This window comes from Molothrus aeneus, chromosome 2, assembly GCF_037042795.1.
Source record: "Molothrus aeneus isolate 106 chromosome 2, BPBGC_Maene_1.0, whole genome shotgun sequence".
Lineage (NCBI taxonomy): Eukaryota > Metazoa > Chordata > Aves > Passeriformes > Icteridae > Molothrus > Molothrus aeneus.
Genome location: NC_089647.1, coordinates 88,995,645 through 89,021,760, shown reverse-complemented (window position 1 = coordinate 89,021,760; position 26,116 = coordinate 88,995,645). Strand labels below are relative to the sequence as shown.

The following is a 26,116-nucleotide window of genomic DNA, read 5'->3' as shown; positions in this document are numbered from 1 at the left end:
ATGTAACCTAGAGAATCCTCATGCTTAACTTTTTGCTATATGGGGAAATAATGATCTGGTAGTTTCTGTGTCTAAGGTGTTTGCAGCTTCACTTAACCTATATAGACTGGTGGGTTTAGTAACCAGTGAGTTCACTACCATCCCAGTATTTATGTCTTAATCTGCTTTTTTCAATAAATTTTTAGAAATACAATGTATTGGGAAAAACCCTCACTTTTTGCCAGGGTTTGAATTGAGTTTCAGAGTTGAAAGAGGCATAATTGCCTTGGAGAGCAGGCTACAGAGGGCAAAACAAGGTTTCGATTAGTTTGATGGATTGAGCCAGTCCCCAGCCTTGCTAGTATTGAGTTTAATGCTGCTTGAGGCCAGGAGGTCTCTGAGGGTTGTCAGGGGCTGGTCCACAGAAAGAAGATGCTTTGTTAACAGCAAGGGAACTGTACACTCAACACTGCTAGCCCTAACAACCCTACATCCCTTCCCTGAAGTTGCTGGGAATGTGGCTGCCACAAATCCATAGTTCCTCTGTTGTGAGCATTTCCCTGTGGGGATTTCAGGTGTCAGAAGGGAGTACCTTATTTGCAGCTCTTGACTCTGTAGAGCTACCATGAAGAGCAGCAGTAGTTCTGAAGCAAAACAGGGCCCTTTGTATGTGGCAGGAGGCTCCTGAATGCAATTCTGTATCAACAGGGAGGCTTTGCTAAAATAACAATTCATATTTCTTGCAAAAAAAACCCCAGATTTTGGCTTTCTGTTCCTTGTCTCAGTCCTTCTCTTGCTTATTTCATAATAGCAGATCTGACAAGTCTTTATCCATCTTGGTTTGTTGCCATATACCGCCTGGGACAGGCACCAGTTTGTTTATTCTTGCAGTGTTTTCCCTAGATGCTGGCATGCTCTTCAGCAAGGAGCAGGATCCTCTGAATACTCTGGTCCCTACCATAGCTGAAACAGCTGGAAGGTCCAAAGCACCAAGTTACAGGGAACAGTGGCCTAAAGTGCTGTCAAAGCCACACACAGCAATCTGGGCTCTGTCCACCCCACTGCAGAGAAAGCTATTCTAAGCAAGGAAGGCTGTGTTTTCCACCTGGGAAACAGTCCTGGAATAGATGTGCTCAATCCCCCATCCCCAATATGTTAGTGTCACAAGCAGGAACTTAAAGGGAATGATGACCTATCCTCCTCATTAAAAAAAAAATAAAAATGGACACAGCCATAATACTTCCATTCTTTGGCAGAATGGTTTGCTGGCAGGTGTTACCAGCAAAGGAGGCAGCGCTGCCCTGTGAGTCTGATGGACCTGCCTGGCTGACATGGACAAACTCGGGGATGTTGCAGCATCGGGCTTTGAAACATGAAGCACTGGAGCATGGCCGAGCTGTTTCTGCTCTGAAAAGAGCCACAGTGAACCCTTGCTGCTCTTCTGTCTTGTTGGAGAGGTTACATAATGTCAGTGCTGGGATGGCTGAGGGTGATGCTGATGTGAAGTGCTCTGTGCTGTCTGCACAGCAGCATGGAAATGCTGAGAGGAGGTGCACAGTTCTGTCTATGTTTTGGGACAGAAATAGTCAAAGGAAATTAAACTTTGAAGCACTCCATGCATGTCAGATGAAATTTTTTTTTCCCCAGTAATCTTCCTCCTTTTGCCCAAGGCTGATTGCTTATCCTTGCTTGCTATCTACCATTGCAACTGCTGTCCTGCAAGGCAGGTGCACCCCTCTGCAAGGAGAGTACCCTCACCTCACAGAGTTATTGCCTTGTGGTGAGTGACCCCAGCCAGCAGCAAAGTGCCTTCACAGCCACTCCCTCCTCCTGCCCCAGTGGGAGAGAATTAGACAATCAGATGGGTACTCTGGAGGGCTGAGGTAACAGAGCAGTTTAATGAGTGAAGTAAAGAAGAAGAAATCCCAAGTGATGCAAAGGCCACTCACCATCTCTCCCAAGCAAGCCTGGTGCTCACCCAGTCTCTGAGAAATGGCTTCTGTAGAAGTCAAAGCCCTGACCCTCTTCTTCTTCTTCCCAGCTTTCAGTGCTGAGCAAGCATTATATCATTTGGAATTGTCCAGTTTGGGTCAGCTCTCACCCAAGTACCCTCCCAGCCTCTCCCCCACTCCTAGCCTGCCTGCTGGGGGACAGTGTAGAAAACAGGCTGTGCAGGCACTGTTCACCCAAAGCAAAAACGTTTGCGTTCTGCCTACGCTGGTTTAGTCACAAATCTAAAACTTGTTATCATATGTGTTGTTATGTAGGAAGTTAACTCTGTCCCACTCCTTAACCCTGCAACACAATCTAATGCAAAAGATTTTTCTTTCCTCTTAGGAAATTCAGAAGACAGAGATCATAGATTTGGTTGTGAGCCTGCAAGGCACAGAAAGCTGCTAGACTGAGTCAGCCTGCAGGAATGGACAGAGTTTACAAAGGCCTAGGGAGAGATGGTCTTTATTTACAGCACTTTTTTTATTCTTCCTTATTCAGCTGGTCTGAATTCCCAATTGTAAATTCTGGGAAATGATGGAAATTACCAGCATGGTTCAAACGTTGCCAAATTCAGTGCACTTTTTGGATAATATACAAAATGAAACTATTCTTTTAGGAATAGGTGTTTTCCAACTGTGCAAAAAAGTCTGTGCTTGACTCAGAATGCGATTATTCCCTATTTGGAATAAAGGCTCTTCTACCAAGGAAACACACCAGTTTAAACCAGTTATACTGGCAAGGATTCTGGAAACACACCAGTTTAAACCAGTTAAAGTGGTTTAAGGATTCTGCTGAGATTAAGCCTAGGGAAGGCTGAGGGTTTGGAGGCCATGTTAGGCCAGCATGGATCTGTGTGTGCAGAGAAGTGACCAACATGTTCAGTTTGGCTCCCTCAGCAAAGAGCTGTCTCCTGGGAAGTGTTCCTGCAGGGAGCTGTGCAGTGCCGGGCTGCATCTCCTAGACACCAGCCCATCACACAACAAGGGCTTTAAGCAAAAGATTAGGAAATACACTCAGATTTAAGAAAGCAGTGAAGTGTAAAGAATGGTGTTGCCATCATCCATGCTTTGGAAATTTCTTGTAAGCTTTAGGTGAGAGACAGCTAAGTCATCCATGCTGTCTTCTCTGACTGCTACAGTTGGTAGAACACATTTCATCTCTCTTTATCCTGATTCTTCAGTTCCAGAAGTCAGAGAAGCCAGCCTTCCTCACCTGCCCCTTCCCAGTCCTCTACATTTGTCAAGTGCCAGCAGTGCTTTCCTGTGCTCAGCTCCTCCTGAAGCCCCTGACAGCTGAAATCTCCCTCCCAGGCTGATGTTGCTGTGATACAGAAATTGTTTGTGTTTTGGGATTCTTAACACACATGATGCCACCAACAATCCCCCTTTAATCCACTGTGTTTTACTAACAGATGTCTGGTCTCTGATATATTTTGATGCTCAGCTTAATGTGCATGTTTCTGTCTGAATTGGGGTAGAGGGAATTTTGCAATAGGAAATTATGATGTCAGGGGATTGTGTTGGTTGCTGTCTGACACTAGCTTAATTTTAAATAGCTTACTTTGTTGTTTTATTCCCTATTTTGAGCTAAGCTGAAAGCTTGACACTAAGTGGAATGGACACAAAGAGGAGTATTCAGCAAAGATAACCTTTGGGTTATCGTGCCTGGGAGGGGCTGGGGCTGCTCAGGTTGGATGCTCTGTGCCTCAGCAATTACTGCTGAAGTCAAGTTCCTGCCTTGAGCCTGTTCCCTGGAGAATCCTTTCGCAGGCTTTGTAGGTAGGCAAGCTCATCTGCACTGAATTTAGCTTTTGTGAATATCTGTGTCCTTGACCCAACAGGAGCTGCAAAAGTGCCGTGTCAGGCTTGGAGGGCTGCACACTGTGGGTATGGAAACAGCAGAGGAGGAAACAAAACAGCACTTTAATTGACAGGAAACGTTTTTTTCTTTTCTCCCAAGAATAATTGGATTTTTTTGTTAATAGAAGTGTGAATGGGAAGGCACATCTTAAATGTAATGGCTAATAATACGTATTCTATATGCCAAAGTAGATGATATAATGCAATTTTGCAATTGATTGTAGGACAGCAAGAGAAAAAGCCCTTTAAAAAGGAATCTGTAGTAATACAGTTGGAATTAAATTGCTGTTATAAAGTCTACTAAATAATGGCAACATGATTATCAAAAAAGCTTTATTTCTATAACACTTTTTATATATAGTGTACTACTAAGTAATAATAGTTAAAAAAAATCATGCTGCTTTGATGAAAGTCTGGCGGTTCCTTTACTCTTTCTGTTTGACATGACCAGAAGAAAAAGCAAGGTCATCCTGACTGAGAGGAGGGCTCAGCCTCGCCCAGCCCTACAGGCAGCAGCTGCCCTAGGGTAAATGGCATTAGTAATCAGGCAGCAGCTGCCCTAGGGTAAATGGCATTAGTAATCGTCGTAGTTGACGCCTGCCCCGTGCCTGAAGGCGTGTGGGTTCCGTGGGCCAATGGGAGAATCTTCATCGTAGTGGTGCTGGTAGTGCCCACCGTAGTACTCATTACGAGCACGCCCCAAGTTGGTCCAGTAGGAGATGTCATCTTCAAATTTCTGCCAGAAAAACAAAAGAGAGCATTTGCTTTCCAGCCTGAAACTACTGTGATGAGATGAAACTATGAAACTGAAGTGGTGCAAGAGCCTCTTCCAGAAATTCGGATCCTTTGCACATTTGTCATAAATGAAATCTTTAGATCTAAGGGGTTTTGTGACTTGTAGCTATGGGATTATCAGGATCCTGTGTGCAGGAGTTGTCCTGCCCTGGACCCAGCCCCATACCCCCTGCCCACTGCAGAGTGCTTAAATTGAGACCGCCTTCATCTGAAATGTGCACTAAGCACCTTTAATATTTCAATTACCTTGTCAATGGTGGACTGTAGAATTATGTCAATATTTTACAGTTAAAAATCTAAAGGTTTAGTTCTCCCTTGCCATGTACCTTTAGTTGCAATATCCCTGACTGGGGTGCAACAGCCTTTTGCTTTCTGCCTGATCTCTGTCCCCCACCTTGCACAGGTAAAAACAAAGGTACAATGCAGCCTTCCAGCTATGGAAATGCAATAAGCACTTCAGTTCTGCTCACAACAGCAGAGGAAAAATAGTGTGCAAGGATATCAAATGCTTGCCAAGTCAAAGCCTTTCCATCTGAATGACTCTTTGGAAATATTTTTGGCTGAGATTTGGGGGGAAAAAAAGGTTTTACAAATACACAATGGATAAGTAGGGACCAAGTCCTTTGCTGGAACAAACAGTTATTTCATTGTTAAGACTGTGTCCTAATACTCAAGAAAACCTACTAAGTGGATTCATTGTGTCCCACAACAGGCCTCATTTTGGTTTTTGAAATGCATACAGGAACTTAGAGGAGAATTCACTTTATCTACATGGTTTGTCCTTGCTCCTTTAGTATTTTCCCCCAGTCTTCAGCTTCCAGTGTATAAAACCACTTTTCCTATTTTTCCTATTTCTATTAGTGAAGGGGGATGTAGCCATGCTGTTGAGAAATGACTTTTGTCCACATAATATCCAGGAGAATTTAGAAAAAAGTACCCTTCATTATTTCAGCTCAAGCAAAGGATTATTTTTCTAATTGTTGCAGCTTTGAAAATGAGTGCATTCATCTTCCAAGCAATCCACATAGCATGAAGTTTTAAAATGTACTCCAGCCTCCCTGTGCCAATGCAATCTCATTAAACATATTCATACAGCTGACAGAAGCCAAGAATTCAACATCTATAACTATTTTTACCTCTTATTAAAAGCAGAAATTATTCTACATGTGGGACTGCAACCAAACACACTTTTTTTTGCCCTATTCCAGCATCTATTTAGTAGAGCTTTGTGCAGAGTTTGATTCCACTCCAGTGTTTTTATAAATAAAGCGTTTTTTAAAAATGTGTCCTTCTCATTTGAAGGGAGGCTGACTGAATATTATCCAAAGGTTTTCCTTTCACATATAGAGGGGAGGCACAGCTGCCAGTGTTCATGATGGTCAGGAGCTGCCCATGCTGTGGAGGCACAAGTGTGCATTGGGTGCATAATGTCAGTGCCATTCACTGGGAAGGGCCAGTCACAGCCAGCTTGGTGTGGATTTCTCAGCATGTTTAAAAGCTGATCAGGTTGAGGCTGACAGGAAATTACTGTCCTGAAATAGGATTGATTGCTTTGAGTCTGGCCACCTATTCTGCAAAGCAAACTTTGTTCATATGTCCAGTTGCAATTTATTAAGCTTAAGTTTGATAGCAGGCAGGAACTCCATACAAGACCTTAATATAATTTTTTTCAACTAATAAAATACTGCAAGGATCTCTAACACGTAACAGAGGTTATATTTCTGTGTGACATTTGCCACTCTAAAGAAGAATTCTGGGCAGGGACACCTTCTACTACACCAGGTTGCTCAACACCCCATCAAACCTGGCCTTCAACACTTAAAGGAATAGGGCATCAACCACTTCTCTGAGCAACTTGTTCCAGTGCCTCACCACCCTCACAGTAAAGAATTTATTCCTAATATCTAATCTAAATCTCTTTTTTTTTTTCATTTAAACCCAATCCTCCTTGTTCTATGCCTGCCTATTCTCCCTCTTTTTTTAAAAGCCCCTCTCCATTTCTTTCACTGACCTGCTCATCGAAGCCCAGGTACAGGAACTGCTGGTACCACTGCTGCACGTCGGGCTGGCTCCTGTCCCACAGCTGGCGCCGCTGGCGTCTCAGGCTGCTCAGGAACTCCTTGGCTGCCGTTTCTTTCACGGACACCTCCGGCCTCGCAGCAGCAGCAGCAGCAGCAGAAGAAGCTGAAATTAATCCCCCCCACAAAAGGCATGCCAGGAAATTTTTGGTCAGCCTGAAGTGTACTGCTTGCAGCAAGTAAGAAAATGATTCTCACATCATGCCATTACCTTTGTGCTTGCCAGTGCAATGCCTGTAGCAGAGTAACAGTAATAAACCCAGGAATCACCAGTGTAATAGGATTTCTCTGCTACCCTCATTCTCCTGGATTCTTGTAAAGCATTTCTGAGCTCAAGTACAGCAGCTAACTGAGGAATTTAAATAAAAATACCCAAATTCAATGAGCATATACATGATGTGTTTGTGCTTTCAGGAGAGCAGACCAGCCCTAAGTGCTACAGTTGCAGAAATTGGGTTGAAGAAGAGAGGTGAAGTTAGAGTGACTAAGGAAGCTGGAGAAGCACTGCTAACATATTAGAGTGAAGGGAGAAACACTTTAAAAGATAGATTTTTGAAACTGATGTGTGAAAAAGTAGCATTTAGATGAGTGCTACTAAATGCCCTGTATGCCTGAAAATAAAAGTCCATCAGGTTTTCATAGTGACCTATGTGAGGGATGCACGGAAATGCCCCCAACCTGCCAGACCCAGATGTGCCATCTGGCTTGCTCCATGCCTCAGAGCAGCGTGCTGTGGCTGCTGAAGGAATTGCTGCAGCTCCCAAAGACATGGATGAGAGGACTAAGCAGAATGAGAAGAAATGGCCTCAAGTTGTGCCACAGAAGGTTTAGCTTGGATGTTAGGAAAAAGTCCTTGGCTCAAAGAGTGGTCAAGCTTTGGAACAAACTGCCTAGGGAAGTGGTGGGAATTGCCATCCCTGGAAGTGTTCAAAAGACACATGTTTTTTTGGGGACATGGTTTAGTTGTGAGTGTAACTGCTGGGTAAATGGTTGGATTTAAACTTGGAGATCTCTCCTAATCTAACAGTTCTATGATTCTGTGACTGGCCAGCCCCTGGCCAGACATGGAAATGATAAAACATGGTATTGATCCGGCTGTGATACCAGAGGTGTGTAGGAGTAGGAGAAGTCTTACCTTTAGATGGTTCATTTCAATGAGAGAGAAATCAGGAGCACGGGTGTGCATGGGATTTTTGGAGGATGTGTGGGAAGAGACTGGGGTAGGCAGGGAAGTCAAGTGGAGATGTGAAGAAAACCACTGAAGCAGGAGCTGGGCACACTCACAGAGGAAGGCAAAGGACTACAGAAAAAAAGGAGATTCTGGAGATAAAAGTGATAGATGAGTTGTTGAAGTAAGTGGTAAACAGTAGGCTGTCCTGCAGTGATGAGCTGGAAACTGATAACTCACCATGAGCTTGAACTAGGTGTTATTGCTGGGAGGGACAGCTAAGCAGATGTCCCATGAATGAGCCCTCACACAAGGGACACTGCCAGCAAGGGAAGCAGTACTGTGTGCTTGGCCTGCTTGCTTTAGAAACCAACCAGAAAAGGGAGCAAGGCTGGAGTCAAAAAGGCTGCATATTCCCTCTATCATCAATTTTGCAGTTCTTCCTGACCGAAGCCATGTTGTCTGCGTGCCCCAGGAGCCTTCTCCCCAGGGGGCCTGAGCAAACAAGCGGCCACTGCTGTGGTGCAGGAGGGTCACTCCTGTCTTCACACAAGCCCTGCAGAATGGTAACACAAGGAACCCACACACAAGGAAAACAGAGGTGGGTGGGATGTATATTTAGTTCTGGCAAGAGGTGTGGAGTGATGCCAGAAAAAAAACCCAGAACAAAATTAGAAAGCCTGGCAGGAAGTGGAAGTCCCCTCTGTGAGGGTATAAATTCTTTGCTTCAGCCATAGAGCAGGCTGAGGGGAGGTGGCCAAAACTTCTGGGATATTTCATCTGCTGTGGTGTAGCTTGTTCCCAGCTGGCATCGTTTCCACTAGCTTCCCTCAACCAGAGAGCCATTCCATGCTTCTGACTGCTGGGCCTTCGGCCATCATCTCTCCCGTAAGAGAGCAGTCTTCCAAAAGGGAAGCACATGTGGGGCCAAGAAGAAAAAAAGAGCAAGTCAAGGCATCACAGGCAAGCCAGGTTTGCACATACTCTTCCCCGTGCCTGAGCCAGCAGTATTTCCATGCATTCCTTGGAAAAGTTTGTGACTGCCCCAAATAGATAAATGCCACGTCTGCCATGCATCCCCTGGAAAAGGCTCTGTGCAGAGCAAAGGCAGCATGCCTGAGGCTGGGCACTGCCTTTCAGAGGGAGCTGTGGTAAGCACAGCCTCCAGCCCAACATCCCAAACAGGCACACAGGCAGGGCTCTGCCTGAGCAGGAGGTTCTGGTGTGGCCCATTGTGAGTGTGGCCCTGTGCTTGTAGCCTCCTGCTCCATCTGCTCTCCTGGAGCTGGAGCTACAGGGACAGGTCATCGACAGCTTTGACTGACAGCAGCTGACTCCAAGGAAAAACAAGGAAAAGCACTTTGCTGTCTCTTTACTTACCTTCTCGTTTCTGAAGCATCAGTTTAAGCTTATTTCCCCTTGAAACATCTAGACAAATAAAAATAAAACACATACATTTACTGAGAAGGAAATAACAACAACAACAATAACAGAAGTTTATTTCTCAAAAACTGCCAGAAGTATTTTTGTCATAGCTCCAGTTCAAGAGGCAAAGCAGAAACTTGCTCTCTTTGCTCCCATTTCCACATTTGAATGCAATATACACTGCAAGGAAGCTTCTGACAGTCCAGCATCTTCTCCCCAGCTCTCTTGGCAAGGGAAACCCTATAATGGCCTTCTTCACCAAGTAAATGATTATATTTTTCATCAGAAAACTGCAGTTGGTGCCAGTACCAGCACCCAGAGCAGCATGATAATTCTGGAAGCCCCTCGTCACTGGGTGAGGGCTGTGCTAACAGTCAGAGTGCTCCAAAACTGTGCCTGGCATCCTGCCCCAAGGCACATCGAAGCAGTCATGCTGCTGATCCCCAGACCGGAGCGCAACGGGACACCTGCAAGCGCTCGGCTGTTCCGAAATGCTTCAGTCGCGGGCAAAGAAGCACCTTTTTAGAAAGATGCCGAGCTCGCACAAGGCTTGGAGCGTGCGAAGGCTCTCACCCCCGCGGGGTGCCAGGGCAAGGTTGCTCCCGCTCCCCAGGCCGTGCCGGGTTCCGCTGTCCCCGTGTCCCGCACGCCGCGCTCACTCACCGGGCGCCGCGCAGAGCAGCGGCAGGAGGAAGAGGAGGAGGAGGAGGAGAGAGGCCCCGGGCAGGGCCCCGCGGGGACACGGCGGCGGCATCGCGGCGAGGAGAGCACAGGAGCGGAGTCCCACCTGCGCGGGAGGAGACGGAGAGGATGGAGGCGGAGGGCGGGACGGAGGAGCGGAGCGGGAAGGGCCGGGCGGGGCGGGGAGGGGCAGCGGCAGCCCGGGGATGCGCGGGGCTCGGAGCGGGGCAGCACCAGGCACCCAGCCACTGCTCGGCCACTTCCCAGAGGCACTTTTTTATTGGAGTTACACATAATCGATCCGGTGAGGCTGGTAAAGACCTTTCAGCGGTTTATGCGGGCTTTTCTGACAGGGGAGTTTAAAAAAAAGTAAATAAAATGGCTGTAGCGTGTCATTGCTCTGGATATAAACCCAGTTTGTCAGATCCTTGTAACAGTGCATGGAAATGGAGAGATAGTCCTGATGGAAAAACTAAACAGAATCAACCAAAGGTGACTTAGTTCAGGGTTTTCTCTGTCTCCCTTCTTATCACCACCCAAACCCACAGAAAATCACAATGCATTTTAGCTGATTAGCTTTAAAAAACAATTTGGATTTTTTTTTCCCTACATATGGACAGTTTTAGTTTATTGTAAGAACTCAGGGACCAAAAGCCAAACTCACAAACTAAGAGCCCTTGCTCAGCAGTTCCATAACTGTAATGGTGCCTAAAGTTACTCTTGCCTTTTCCTAATTTGGACTTCAACCTTCCCTTGGTGAATTAATCTTCTATCAGTTCCTTCCCCTGCAGATGCCAGAAACACCCCAGATGAATTCCTAATGAATTCCTTACCCATCCTAAGACACAAACCTCTCTCTTCCCTCGCAGCAGAGACCCACAGCACCCAGGAGACCATAATGAGCATCTCACCTCGTGCTGAAGCTGTGCCAGCAGAGAGCAAGGGAGAGCCAGGCCCCCTCTGTAACTACTTGTGAGAAATCTGGCAGGTGCTGGGGCCTTGGCTCTGTGATAGAAGGATCGGTTCCAGATCAGTTGCAGATGAATACACACACACACACCCCACACACAGAGTGCATACTCTATATATTGCAGTTGGATATAAATATGTACATTTAATATATTTGTGTATATGTACACATAGCCACGAGTGCATGATGGGGGAGCTGTGCAGTGGCAACTCCCTGTGATGAGATGTGGAACACAGACAGGCACAGCAGATCTTGGGAGTAGGACCAGACCCCATGGTTGGCTTCACCACTCACTGTAAAATGCAGAACAATCACCAGAGTGGGCTGGTCCCTCAGCAGTGTCTCAGCCCCAGCCTGAATGCTGCTTCAGGGAATCGCTCCTGTTTCCCCACACATCTTTCCTCTTCTGAAAAAAATCATTTGAATTTGCACTCAAAGCTTTTCCCTTGCTGTCCTTCACCCCCCAACACCTCTGAGCTAAAGCTCAGACATCTCTGCTCATCCTTTTTGTAAGGACTTGTTCCAAGATCATGAAGTGGTAGGACAAGGGTTAAGGGCTTCAAACTGAAAAAGGCCTCATTTAGATATTAGGAAGAAATTCTTTACTGTGAGGGTGGTGAGACCCTGGAACTGCTTGCCCAGAGAAGTTCTGGATGCCCATCCCTGAAGTGTTCAAGGCCAGGTTGGATTGGGGTGTCTGAGCAGCCTGGTCTTTGGGAAGGTGTCCCTGCTCATGGTCAGGAGGGGCTGGAATGGGATCATCTTTAATATCACTTCCAACCCAAACCATTCTATGATTCCATTACCCCAGTTCAAGTGGCAGTGTCAAACAACAGTTCCACACAAAGGACCTCTTGCTCTCTGCAGGAGCCACATCTTCCCACAGAGAGAGAGAGAGGGAGGGAGCAGCACCCTCCTGATCCCTGTGATGGAAGCACTTCCACAGGAGGCTGGGGTCCCAGCTCAGCTCCCATGCAAATGTGAACCAGAACTGGTTTGTCTTTTCTGCCACTGTTTTCGAGTGGTTTTGCCCTGTAGCCCCATGCTTCAAGTGTCAGCAGACAACACCATGTGCTGGAGCAAAGGCCCCTTCTCCTGAATCAATGCACTCTTTCATCAGGTTAACACTGACAGCCCGTTTGTTAAAACCACCAGGGCTTTGGGATAGCAATTTGCAGAATATAGCTAGAAGGGACAGAAGTGAAGAGCACACATGCAAGGCTACATGGAAGAGTTGTGATGCAGTTAATTTATAAAACCAGGGCAATAATTCATGCATATTCGTGGTTTACTGCTATACTGGTAATGGCAAAGGTTGTTTTGTTCAGCTGGCTGGTTTGTAGCAAGCCTTGTGTGGAAGCTGGGGCTCGGCAGAACTTCAGGTGCTTTGTGCCTCTCAGCCAAGGAAATACAAACACAGAACCTCTTCTGGATACTAGATAGACCATGATGACTCAAGAAACTGCTGGGATAAAATGCAATTTTTTGAAACCCAGAGAAAGGATTGACTCAAGTACAAGGTTATTGTAGAAATTCATTGCTCTAGTGATGGAAGAAGTGATTGACAGAAGACTATAAACCTCAGGTTTAAAGTGAGTGCAGTGTCTTCAAGAAGAGGTCACTTTCTCAGTTCAGGGGACAGAAGTTTTTGACATAAAGTAAAAAAAAGCATCACAGCACTTTTTCAAAGGTGAGGTGAAAGGTGACTGATGTTTCCCCAGTAGCAATCTTTATTTCTTTTCAGGTTGTTATAAGGACTTAAGGCAGTGTTGTCCGTTTTGTAGTAAGACACTTATTTTTCTGCTGAGTTTGAAGCTATTGCATTGTTGTTCCAAGTATTTACCCATGAGTGAATATCCAAGTTTATTGACATGTCTGCAGTACCCCTTTCTGTTATTTACCATGAAAAACCACAGTTGCTGTGTGTACAGATGGAATTCTGCAGTGTTTTCCTGGGATCTCTCCATCAGCAGTGACACTGCTCTCTTTAAAACCTCCCTTTCTTCAGCATCACCAGGATCACCAGTCTTTGTTCTTCTTGTAGGTGACTTTAACCTGCCAGACATCTGCTGGGAACTTAGCAGAAAAGAGGCAGTCCAGGAGGTTCTTAGAGTGTGTCGATGACAACTTTTGTCACAGCTGGTGAGTGAGCCCACCAAAGGAAGGACTATGTTAGACCTGTTGTTTGTAAATAGAGATGGGCTGGTGGGAGATGTGGTGGTTGGAGTACTTGATATTTGGTGAAATCAGGAGGAACATCAATATGACTCTTACACTGGACTGCTGGAGAGCAGACTTTGAGCTATTTAGGAGACTTATTCAGAGAGTTCCTTGGGAAGCAGCCCTTAAAAACAAAGAAGTCCAGGAAAGGTGAGTGTGCTTTGAAACAGAGATCTTGAGGGCACAGGAACAGACTGTCCCTGTGTGCTGAAAGATGAGTTGACAAGGTAAACATCCAGCCTGGACGGGCAACAAGGTTTTGAAGGAACTTAGGAATAAAAAGAGGATGTATCATCTTTGGAAGGAGGGTCAGATGTCTCAGGAAATATTTAAGGGGGTTGCTAGGGCATGTAGGAAAAAATTAGAGAGGCCAAAGCTCAGTTGGAACTTCATTTGGCACCTTTTGTAAAGGATAATAAATAATGTTTTTACAAATATGTTAATGGCAAAAGGAAGGGTAAGACCTCAGTTCTCTACTGGATGGGAGGGAACTTAGTAACTGCAGTTGAGGAGAAGGTGGAAGTGCTTAATGCCTTCTTTGCCTCAGTATTTAGTGGGAAGATGGCTTGTCCTTAGGACAGCTGTCCTCCTGGGCTGGCAGAGGGTGTCAGGGAGCAGAATGGTCCCCTTGTTATCCAGGAGGAGGCTGTCAGAGAACTGTTGAGCTGCTGGATGTTCATAAATCTGTGGGCCCAGATGGAATCTATCCCAGGGTGATGAGGGAGCTGCAGATGAGCTTGTGAAGCCTCTCTCCATCATTTACCAGCAGTCCTGGCTCACTGGTGAGGCTCCAGATAACTGGAAGCTGGCCAGTGTGACACCCACTCACACAAAGGGTAGGAAGGAGGATCCTGGTAATTATAGGCCAGTTAGCCTGACCTCAGTACCGGGTAAGGTAATGGAACAGTTTCTAGTGAGTGTCATCACACAGTACTTATAGGCCAGGCTGTCAGAACCAGGCAGCAGGGCTTTAGGAGGGGTAGGTTGTGTTTGACCAATCTGATCTCCTTTTATGACCAAGTGACCCTCCTGGGGAATGCAGGAAAGGCTGTAGATGTTGTTTATTTGGATTTCAGCAAGGCCTTTGACACCGTCTCCCACAGCACACTCCTGGACAAGCTGGCAGCCCATGGCTTGGACAGGAGCACTCTTTGCTGGGTTAGGAACTGGCTGGATGGCCGGGCCCAGAGAGTGGTGGTGAATGGTGCTGCATCCAGCTGGGGCCAGGCACCAGTGGTGTCCCTCAGGGCTCTGTGCTGGGGCCAGTTCTGTTCAATATTTTTATTGATGACATGGATGAGAGGATTGAGTCTTTCATTAGTAATTTTGTGGACAACACTTAGCTGAGATCATGTGTCAATCTGTTGCAAGGTAGGAGGGCTCTGCAGAGAGACTTGGAATGGTTGGATGAATGGGCAGAGTCCAGTAAGAAGAAATTTAATAAATCCAAGTGCTGAGTCCTGCATTTTGACCACAATAACCCCCTACAATATTACAGGCTGGGGACAGTATGGCTGGACAGTGCCCAGGCAGAAAGGGACCTGGGGGTGCTGGTGACAGTCGGCTGAACATGAGCCAGCAGTGTGTTCCTGGTGGCCAAGAAGGCCAAGGGCATCCTGGCCTGTGTCAGGAACAGCGTGGCCAGCAGGAGGAGGGAGGTCACCCTTCCCCTGCCCTCGGCACTGGTGAGGCCACACCTTGAGTGCTGTGTCCAGTTCTGGGCCCTTCAGTTTGGGAAGGACATTGAGACACTTGAGTGCATCCAGAGGAGGCAACAAGGCTGGAGAGGGGCTGGGAACACAAACCCTGTGAGGAATGACTGAGGGAGCTGGGGGTGTTTAACCTGGAGAAAAGGAGACTCAGGGGTGACCTTGTCACTCTCTACAACTCCCTGAAAGGTGGCTGTAGTCAGGTGGGGGTTGGTCTCTTTCTCCAGGCAGCAGCTGACACAGCCTTAAGTTGTATCAAGGGAAATATAGATTGGTTATTCGGAAAAAGTTTTTTATGGAAAGAGTGATGAAGTACTGGAAATGTCTGCCCAGGGAGGTGGTGGAGTCACCACACACATCTCTGGATGTGTTTAAAAAAAGACTGGATATGGCATTTGGTGCCATGGTTTAGTTGAGGTGTTAAGGCATGGGTTGGGCTCAATGATCTTTAAGGTCTCTTCCCTCCTAATGATTCTGTGTGATTCTGTGTATGGAGGGGTTTCAGGCTTGTTTTAGGGCTTGATTTTCCTCCATTGGCACACCGGTGCTGGAAGCTCTCTGCTGGCATGGTTGGGCAGCATTCTCAAGGGCATTAGGTAAGAAAGTCTGCACCTATGATGTCATTTGGTTAAATGTCTTTCATCACCACTGGTGGCAGTAGAGACCCTTGATGTCGAAATTTCATTGAAAGATGTTAATTAATGCTGTCAGCAGGGCTGTTCCCCAGGCAGCCCTGGAATGGGGAGCAGTGAGCAGGGCCCCTTTCAGCATGGTGTAAACTCCATCAAGCCCCTGAGCATAACAAAGACCATGAATTGGAAGGAAGCCTGCAGCTGGATAGCAGGATAGAACTGGTGGGTTCATTACTTTCCCAGCATGGGGTTAGACTGATGACTATGGTCTTGCAAGCCTGAGGCAAAAAATTGGGAGCAATCCAGTGAAAACCACTCTGAACCTGACTTCAAGAATATACAGGCAGGAGCAAGGCAAGGACCTCACTGAAGAAATTCTGGTAGATTTTTTTTGGGAGGGGCATCATCTCTGGCTCAAAGCATCCTGAATTTTAAGGTGTTTTACTATTATTACTGTAGTTAATATTCTACATTTTGCCTAAAATTTTGTACAAAGAGATCTCTGAATAGGAGAGATGCCTCTGATTTTGCCTCTCATCACAGTAGCTGTTGAGAGAACTGTGGCTTGTTCATTAAAATGTAAGAGATAGTATCAGTAATGGCTATTCAAGGATATTCAGTAATTCCAAGCACAACAAAAAACACTAAAAAGATTGATCTTTGTTTCTTTCCCTCTTTCTTTATTAGGATTCATGATTTTAAGTGCTTCAACACAGTACTGTTCTTAAATACAGTGTAGATTAAATGCTTATATAATCACAGGACTACCAAAGTTGGATTTCCAAGAAAACCCCCCCACCAAATATAATGAGACTTAGGATAAAATAATGAGGCTCAATATGAGTCTCAAAATATTGAGTCATCATAACTTGATGGGCAAATAGATAAGTTGGAAATTGGCCAGGGAGTGCGGGAGATGACACTTCATCTTTTACAAGTAAGCACGCGTAGATTTTAACAATCCACTAAAGTGATCCATTGGATCAAGAACATGGCAGCACTGAACAGTGTTCCTAACACCCAGAAAATCATTACTTTCTGCTAATAAGGTTTCCATAAATCTCCCAGCCATATTGTCCAGGTTGCTTGCCTTAGGGTAGAGGCACTTGGCACTCCAAATGATTTTCTGCAGCCTGTTCCAAGAGCCATGTTTTCCTTCCAAACAGAAGGAAGAATATTTAAATCATCAGTCAGTTCTTTCCAAAATATTTTGAGTTTCATACTATTTCTTCCACTGCCCCAGAGATGTCCTGACAGTGAGAGGACCAGTCCCAAGACCCAGAGCAAACATCTTTTCTTTAGGAAAAATTTATTTGTTGTCAGCTGTGAATCTCATTGTCCTTGGCACATGATTTGGGATACATTTCAGCCATTGCATGTCAACTGGTTGCACTATTTCTTTGGTCCATTTTAGTAATAAATATTAGAGCTCATATTTTCCATAGAAAATAGCTTAAAATAAAGTTGTTGGGATTTTTTTTCTCCTGCTTGGCTACTGCTGATATTTTTCTCAGCTTCTGTCTGAGCCTGCCAGGTAAGAAATGGTGTCTGTTGGTCTGTCCATCTTCCTCCCTTCACTGATTGACAGTACTTTACTGCCCTCACTGCAGAATTTACCTTACTGCTCTGCTGATAAGCACAGTGAGAAGCAGATTAGTTCAGCAACATTATCAGATCATGGCTGCTTCCTTTCCACAGAGGGATAAAAACATTCTCTCTCTAAGAAATCCTTCTCTTTTTTCTCTTACACTGCCTCCAGCATACATTTAGGATAAACCTGGAAGCATATAGAAAGTCTGTATGTCAGATTTAAGAGGAAGGGAGGTGGAGAGGGACTGTAGTACATTAATACCTGTTTTTCTGACATGGCCTGATTTCATTCAAATCATTCTTTCCTTTACTGCTCTCATTTGGGATACTTAGTTTCTATGCTTCTTATTTCTGAGCAATATTTTACTTGTGTGCATTGCCTTATTTTATTATTCACATCCAGAATGTACACACACTCTCATAAAAAACCCTGAAAAAAAAAAAAAAAAAAAAAACCCCAGAAAAAAAAACCCCAAAAAAAAAAACCCAGACCCACGGGACAAACAAGCTGCACCTACTCAAATATTACAAAATGCAAAATCTCAAAAATCTTAAATCTTAGCAATGACAGCGGGTAAAACGTGGGCATGTTCCAGAGTGGATTTCAGCCTGTGCAGGGAAGTTCACCAGGAGAACAGGTTTGCCTTCTGAGGAGCAAAGAGCCTGAGACAGTGACAGGTGAATCTGTAATAGGTCTGCGCAAGGTTTCCCTCCCTGTGCCTCAGTCCACAGCGCCAGGAGCTGCAGCAATGCTGGGCAGCCTGGGCAGCAGGGCAAGCCCTGTGCTCCTCTACTGCTCCTCACCAGCACAGCCAGGAGCCTCAGAGACCTGCAGAGACACAGCCCCTGCCTGCCGAGCACGTGCTGTAAAAATACGTGGGTTTCATTTGAAATGGGAGAAAGTGTGTGCAATTTCATGGGGAAGGAAAAGGGGGACATCCCAGAGAGCCTGAATAGTTTGAAGCCCACGTTTCAAAGCAGAGGAGTGGGAACATTGCCTGGAGTGTGCCAGGCATTTCCAGCATTATCAAAACAACCTGCTTCCCCCTGCCTGCCTTCTCAGGCAGGTGGGGATCACATGGGCTGCAGTTTCCAGCAGCACTGCCAGCCTGCCCGAGGCAGGCCCACGGGATGCAAAACGTCTGCCCAAACAGTCAAAATACAAAACACAGCAGCAGAGGGCAGGTGACTGCTCTCTCCTTGGGTCAAAAACGAGCCCTTGGGAGCCTTAGGAACATACAGTGCATCGCAGCTTGGAGCATGATTCTCAGGTTATTAGAGCAGAAACCTCACTTGTCTTCCTGGCTTTATCACACATGACCTTACACCTCTCTTGATCTGCTCTGTGGCCGCTCTTGCTGGCTCTGCTTTATATCCGTGCTTCCCGGTTCCACTAATGCCCTGCCTGTGAACAAGCCCATGCTTCTGCCCATCTGATGTTGGATTACCTCTCTGATTTACAGTTCAGTTTGTTTCCAGGAGAATGCACTCTCTGTACTGTCTCTGTGCTCCTGCTAAGAGATTGTGACATCTTTAATCTTTGCCCGTGAAACCCCACTGCATCCAGCTGTCCCTGGATGCCAGTGACTTCAAAGGATGGGTGGCTGCAAGCTATGGAAATTTGAGGGAAGGTTTTTTGCCCGTTGTGACCATTTAGTCACCCACCCTGCAGGTATTCATGCACACATGCATTTTTAATGACAAGAGCCCTAAGGAATCCCATTTATTTCAGAAAGATTAAATCCCACTCTATGCCTGGATCTCACAAAACTGTTGTACAGAAACATGGCTCAGCTGGAAATGTGGGCATTTCATCCCCATCTCTGCTCTCCTGGGCCTGTGGTGAGTGACAGAAAGGAAGGCTGCTGGTCTCTGATCACAAATCACAGCATGGGGCCTGACCCAGCTCACATCAGCTCTCCTCGTGCTAGTAGGACTGCACAACTCCTGAACCCCTGCTGGCTCTCCATCAGCCAAGCAGAAGAGCCTGCCTGCACTTGTCAGTGTAGAGAGGCCTCTGGAGTCCTGGCTCACTCCTTGAGGCACTGGCATAATTGCTCTTTTGCCCTGGAACTCCTGCCACAGAGGATGGCACAGAGGAGATAACATGCTGCCATCTATCTCCAGCATGTTTTTTCCCTTCCATCAAAAATATCCTGGCAGGCAAGACAGCCATGGTTTTGGTCAGATCATTCAGGTTTTGGGCCAGACCAGATATCAGCTTTAATCTGAAAGTTAATTAGCTGCAGAGAGAGGAATTCTGAGGACATAATTCTTCCAGTAGGAATAAGCAATTCAGTCACTTACATTTACCAAAACCAACACAAAATTATTTTGCCTCCTCCTCTCTCAAGATCTGCCATTACAAATCTTTGTATCTGATTCCTTTTTAATTTTGAAGAGAACCACAGTGATTTCTGCTTTGAAGAACCTTGTCCTGGTTTAACACATTTTCACATCCTGCATGGCAGATCTGAAGTACTGCTCCTGAATGAAGGATAGTGACTGAGGTTTTATTAGGTAATGTTATCACCTCATGGCTACAATTCAAAGATGATTTTACCTGGTAATTAATTGTTAAAATGCAAGTGTAGTACATATTCCTGAATAGTATTTGGAACTGGGGAGGACCTGAGCTGGGTAATGCCCTGATGCCCTGATGACACCAATCTCTTTCTCTCATGTGTGAGTCCAGGTTAGGGTTTAGCCATACAGCAGTGAGTAAACACACAGACAAACTTCTGAGAATTTTTTTTACGTTACAGAAATGGCACTGGCACAGTAATGACTCTATGATAGATTGCGGGAGGCCACACAGTGGTATTAGACTGTTTATTTTTACTAACTTATAGCTGGAATAGAAACATCTTCTTAAAGATGATCACTTAAACTTGTAATTTTTATGTTGATTAATGCAGATGTAGGGATAGCAATATAACTTTGATGTTGGTAATCAAATAAAATCATTTAGGCTGGAAAAGACCTCCAAGGTCAGCAGGTCCAACCACTGACCAATCACCACGTGGTCAACTAAACCATAGCAGTGCCATGCAGTGCCATGCAGTGCCACGTCCAGCTGTTTCTTGGACACTCCCAGGGATGGTGACTCCACCAGCTCCATAGGGAATCTATTCCAGTGCTGTTACCCTTTCTGTGAAGAAGTTCTTTCTGAATTTCTGTTGTTGATAATCAATTGTTAATCAGTCATGGTAAGATCTCTGTATCATAGAAACATTTAGTAGGGAAAGACCTTTAAGACCATGGAGTCCAACAACAAACCTTCCCCTGCTGAGTCCACCACTAAACCATATCTCTAAGTGCCAAATTCATGCATCTTTTAAAAACCTCCAGGGACCATGATTCCAATGCTTTGCTGGACAGCAGGGAGGAGATAGGAGCAGATAGGAAGCTTTCTGCTGTTAGTTTTTTTTGTTTTTTTTTCAATTAAGAGAAAATGACAGATCAGTCATACTTTGAAGAACACCATACCCATCATGGAAGCACAATTTTCAGAGACTGGGCCTGACCAGATGCTGTGCAAAATTTAGGCACTTGGATAAGAAAAGTTGTGGTTCTGCTATTTAAATACAATAGTTGTCCTTGGTTTTATTAAAGCCAATTCTTTACCCTTGATAATTTCATATGAAATTTTTGTCATGGGATTTGAGTTGGCCATGTCATGAGAAATTATTTTGCACTTAAAAAAAAAAAGCACCAAATACAACCAAATCATTGAATCCTTACAAAGCCATTAAATATGTCCACGGAAAAGCTTTTCCGTAATACTAATCTTACATGACTGACTAATTTTATTTTGTAGTTAAAACAATCCATACTGAGATGTTTGAAGAGGAAGAAGAGAAATACACAAAAGAGATGAGAAATACATATCAGAAAGAAGAGAGAAATACAGAGTGGAGAGAGGACTTTTTATCTGATAAGAAGGAACACATGTTGTAAGGTATGTATTTTAGTGAAGAAGCCAAAACCCTCAAATCTCCACTGCTGTCACCACTCCTACAGAATTCCCATCAAACCTACAGTCTCAATATATGAAACAATCAATCAGTGTCCCTAGCCATGGAGAGATCCCACTACACAAGGCATAGATTGATTTCCCAGGCAACTCCAGGCAAAACTAAAAGAAGAAACAGATTAAAACAAAGGCTGACAAATAAAATACCTTCATTTTGGTTTCATTATGAACAAATTCCAACTCTTATTATTTCATCCAAGCTGTCTCTCTCCAATTCGTCTCCAGTCTCTACTTAAATATCATATATTTTCATTTTAAAATAATCTCTCATAACAGAGGACTAAACCCTTATATGTAAATAAACAATACAAACTAGGAATATTAATAAAGATCTAAGCACATTTTCTGCATAGCAAATATGTTGGAAAATGTTTCTTCCTATTCCCTTCCCCTGCTATAAAGGCAGCTTCAGGAACAAATTATCCCAAATGATCTGAGGCTGAGTTTATGACAAGAATAACGACACTTACAAAACACATGTATTTTGATGATATCTGAATTCTGTGCATGGACAATGCAAGTGCAGGTAGTGGAGCAGCCTCCCTTCTGAAACACTTTTAACCTAATTGGACGTGTAATAGGCTCAGAGTCTAAGGGGAAACATCAGATGGATGTTAATGATACTAGAGCGCCTTCTAAAGAATTGTCTTGGACTATGGGGATCTTTCTTAATCAAGGAGAGGTTTTCTTCTCCTTGTCAAAAGACAGTCTCTGTCACAGGTACTCTCCTTGATCCTGAAATATTACTTTATACAGGGATGTCAGAGGACCTGAATTATGCATGTGGTCAGCCCAGAGTGATGTCATCTAGCCTTAAAATCAATGCATCTCTCTTGGATATGAAAGGAAGGAGGAGACAGGTGGTAGTGTAGAGTTTGTACATTCACAAGTCACATATAAAATGGATTTCTCCAAATTTATACAAAAAATTCCAGCTGAAGCCATCTTTCCTCCAACCAAACCAATATTGTTTTCCCATCAATTGCTTAGCAGTGGCTTCAGGCAATACCTGAAAAAGGTTGGTGGCTGATGACAGCACTGCAAGGAACAGAGAGGCTGCAAGTAAGAGGCAGAGGAGGCAAAGGGCAGTGGTGTAACATTAGAAAAGCCAACAGGCAAGAGTGATTTTACAAGGCCTTGACAAATTCCATTTACTCCGCAAAGTTAAAGACTTTTACTTGTGCCTCCCGCCTAGAATGAAAACTCATTCTCCTGCTGAGGATGAAATCTGTGTGTGTTGGAACTCAGTACATCCCTCTGGGTGTCCAGAGTTGCAGGGCCCCTGCCAGGGGGCTCAGAGACCCTGGCATGCAGCCCAGAACACCTGTGGATTTGACCCGTGAAGCAAATTAACAACTTTGTATGAGGACCTGAAAGCCACAGAAGTTTAAATAATGTAATAGTAAAATTATCACAGGGTGAAAAGGTAGATTTTGGGATTTTTAGAATGGGGGTTTTGGGGACAAGATGGACTTGGGCATGTCCAGTCCTTCTTCTTCTCTACCTCCATCTTCTGCTGTGATGCTGGCACTTTGGGATTGGTTTAGAATAGAAGTTCACTGTCTAACATAGGTGATAGGTATTGGAAAGTAATTGTAAATATGTTAAATGTAGTTTGTAGTATAAAAAGATAAGACCGCTCCAAGGGCAGTCAGAGTGCCGCTGGCTGCCCTGCTGAGTGGACCTCGGCTGGGCAGGGAGAAAAATTTTATAAAGAAGATATAATAAACAACTTTAAGAACAAAAACTGAACAACTCTGGCTCGTTCTTCAGACACACGGGCCAAAACAGAGACTTTTCACATACCTCGGGGCTGCAATTAACAGCTAAACTCCCGAGGTGTGTGGTGAGTGGTAAGAATATTCTCTGCAAGCACAGCCTTCATAAAGCAAAGGAACACAGATGTGCATCTCCCCATAGCTGCACTGAGACCCAGCCATCAGATGTAATGGCTGCCACAGGGAAGGACTGACGTCAGGGCTTATCCTTCCTATAACTGAAAATGCAGGTTTGATGCACGCTCTGTTAACTGTTCAGTTCCAAAGGTTTCAACATCTTTTCCCAGTAACCACACTTGGCAATCAATATTTTCAGAGGCCTCTGACACAGCCTTAAAGGCATCCCATCTGTCTGTCATTGGAAAGCTTCTCATCTCTATATATCCACATTAGTATTCACAGGGAATGAAGCCATATTAAAAAAAATACATTGAGTATGAGGCCTCTAAAAATGCCCTGGTGGATTTATTACAGAGTGTCAGTGTGTTGGAACACCCAAATGAACATTCACATGAGAGGCCCCAGAAAACAGCAGACCCCACACAGTGTCTTACAGACAATGATTCTTTATATCATTAAGTCTTCCCTATAGTAAGTCAAGCCAAACACAGCATGCAAACATTTCTGTATTTCAGCCTGTGCTAAATAAATGCTTTTTCCTATTGTTTTTTAATGACAGATGTTTCTCTTTGAATTTCCATGCTGTAGCACAGATCATTCTACAGTCACCTTAAAACTCTACAGGTATGCATGAATGTATGTGAATAAACTGCAAATGGTAAAATATGCAGAACCTCTGCATGCCAATTTTTTAAAAAATATTATCTGTACATCACTGTTCTCTGCACTTGTTAAGGGATGGTGTTCTTCCACCCTATCAAAACTTCCCTAAATAAGACAGATTCTTAAAAAAGCCCAAAGTAAGATTTATTCATGGGAATGATCTTCTTTATTAGGCACTTGTTTGAGGCCAAGAATATAGCTTGGCTGAAACCAAGACCTTAGGAGGTCTTAGCATGAGTTCAGTTCAAAGAGTTTAGGAGCAGCCCATGCCTGATTTAACCACATGCCTCCAAACATCGCACACAGAGCAGGCTGCCTTGCTCCAGGTCCTCTTGCCCAGCCTGCAGCACAGCATTTTCCTGCAGAATTGTGGTGAGCTGTCACTTCTGACCATTTTAATCAGTCCAGCTGTAGGGATGCTCTGGCTGGGCTGGGACGTGTGTGCCCTTGGAGCACTGCAGCTACAGCTGCATCACTGAGTTTTTAATGTCTTCTGCAAGCCTGGCTCAAGTCTTCAGGCTATCTGGGCTATGAGTAAAGTCCAGCCTGAGGAGATGGGGCAAACATATGATGATCAGATGATGATCAAACTGATGATCAGATTTGAAGAGTAAAAGCACACTCTGGCTGCTGCCTTCAGCTTGCTTTCAGGAATCACAGTGAAGCTGAGCCACTCAACTGTCAAGCTTGCTTTTGTTGCAAATACTCTCCCTTTATTCCCCAAACATGGCATTCTTAATTGTACCTATAAATTACTTCTTCAGTCCTCTTGTGTAGCAGCATGAAAAGCAAGCTTTAACATGGAATGTGACAAATCTACAGAAGTACACAAACCATAAGACATCTGTGTTACAAACTGCACATTTCATCAAATAAGTGATTTTTTTAGTTGTTTTCTCATTGGTTAGCTGCAACAAAGAAAGTAATAACAAACAAACATTAGATTTCCCAGAGACTCTGCTAATATCCCCTTTATGTCCACTCACTTCTAATACTTTCAGTCATTTCCTCCTCTGCAGAGCACACATTCACACCCCGGTGTGTACACACACAGATGTGCACAGGCAGACAAAGAGCATCCTTGCAGCAAGGAAAATGCCCTGCTTGAGGCTACAGATCACTGAAGGCTAAAACATTTCTTTATGATACCCCACAGCTGTTGTCAGGGAAGGAGTAAGACACCACAATAATTTTTTCTAAAGAACACTGGCACTGTTTTGACATTCCTCCCCTTCTTCCAGCAGACAAATATTTTATCAGTTTACCTTTAATGCAATATGCTTCCTGTCTCCTTCCCAGGATGGGAATGCCTGGCCAGAAGAAACGACCTTTCCTGCCACAGAACAAGTTTCTCTTTATTTCAGCATGCCTTGCCTCCTGCAAGCAGGGCAAGAAGCGACCAAGGCTGGGAGCACGGGAGCCGCGGGACTGGTGGGGATGCCGGGCGTGAAAGGCGCGTTTATTCTGCCTCTCCCAAATCCAGCCCCTCGGCTGGAGGCGTCTACCCAGCACTCCTTGGACCAAGTGTGGGGAATCACATTTCTCCTTGATCAGGCTGGCTGCCTGGAGGAAGATGATTGCAAGCAGATGTACCCATGTTCTCATGTGAAAGGAATTTCAGCTTTTGTGTCAGCTGTACTGCACGATCAGCGCCCAGCTCCAGGGAGCATTTTCGTGATCTTTAATTCTTTGCAGGTGCTGGGAACCAGCATGTGTTGGTACAGCAGAGCTGAGACGCAGGAGGGCCGGCACACCTGGGGTCAGCAGGAGGGCCAGAGGTCAAAGGCATGACCAGCAGGCTCCCCTTACTGCAGGGACCAAGGCTGGGGTTCATAAAGGCCCATTTTCCTGGTAAATTTGAGCACCCATTGTGCTCAAAATGTCACAAGGCTGTGGCAGCAAAACTCTGTTTTACCACAAGTGCAGTGGTTTCAACTTCTTGTTATGGATGATGTAGGAGGAATAAACAAGATGGACATCAATAATATCAAATTATTTTATCTCAATATGTAGGTAATGAGGAACAGACAATGAGTGTGGCATCTGTATATTAAAAATCTCTTTTTTTCAGTGGGATATCCCAGTAATGTTCCAAATGGCCTAAGGAAATTTCAATCCATTTAAAGAAACACTTGATGCAGTTACAGCTGTATTTTGGAGGCACATTATGTATTTTTAGTGCCAGAATGGCTTAGATACATATCCAGACATTCAATGGGAATGGATGTACCCTTTGGATCATACTTCAGGATGTCTGGCCACATCAGGGTGAATATTCCTGCTCATGGGATATACCTGGAGGTATAGTGGCAAAGCAGCTGTAAGCAGCCCATAAGGGCCCAGACTCTGCACATGGGGCTCCCCTCCAGGCAGCCAGCCACATGTCCACCTTCATGTAGGAGCACTGGGAGGAGAGGC

The 26,116-nt window shown here is 44.9% G+C and overlaps 1 protein-coding gene across 2 annotated transcripts; it reads right to left on the bottom strand.

Annotated features, from left to right (window-relative positions):
• Positions 1-4,149: 4,149 nt before the first annotated feature.
• Positions 4,150-25,109, bottom strand: ECRG4 (ECRG4 augurin precursor). 2 transcript variants are annotated; one of them, XM_066571604.1, is made up of 6 exons: positions 24,964-25,109; positions 9,963-10,086; positions 9,255-9,302; positions 6,640-6,812; positions 4,381-4,569; positions 4,150-4,342 (listed from the first exon to the last, which is right to left on the bottom strand). In XM_066571604.1, exons 2-5 carry the CDS (start codon positions 10,051-10,053, stop codon positions 4,408-4,410), a joined length of 474 nt encoding a protein of 157 aa, XP_066427701.1. In that variant the 5' UTR covers positions 10,054-10,086; positions 24,964-25,109; the 3' UTR covers positions 4,150-4,342; positions 4,381-4,407. The 2 variants fall into 2 exon arrangements, with proteins under 2 accessions (XP_066427701.1, XP_066427700.1); XM_066571603.1 differs by having other exon boundaries at positions 4,150-4,569.
• Positions 25,110-26,116: the final 1,007 nt, after the last annotated feature.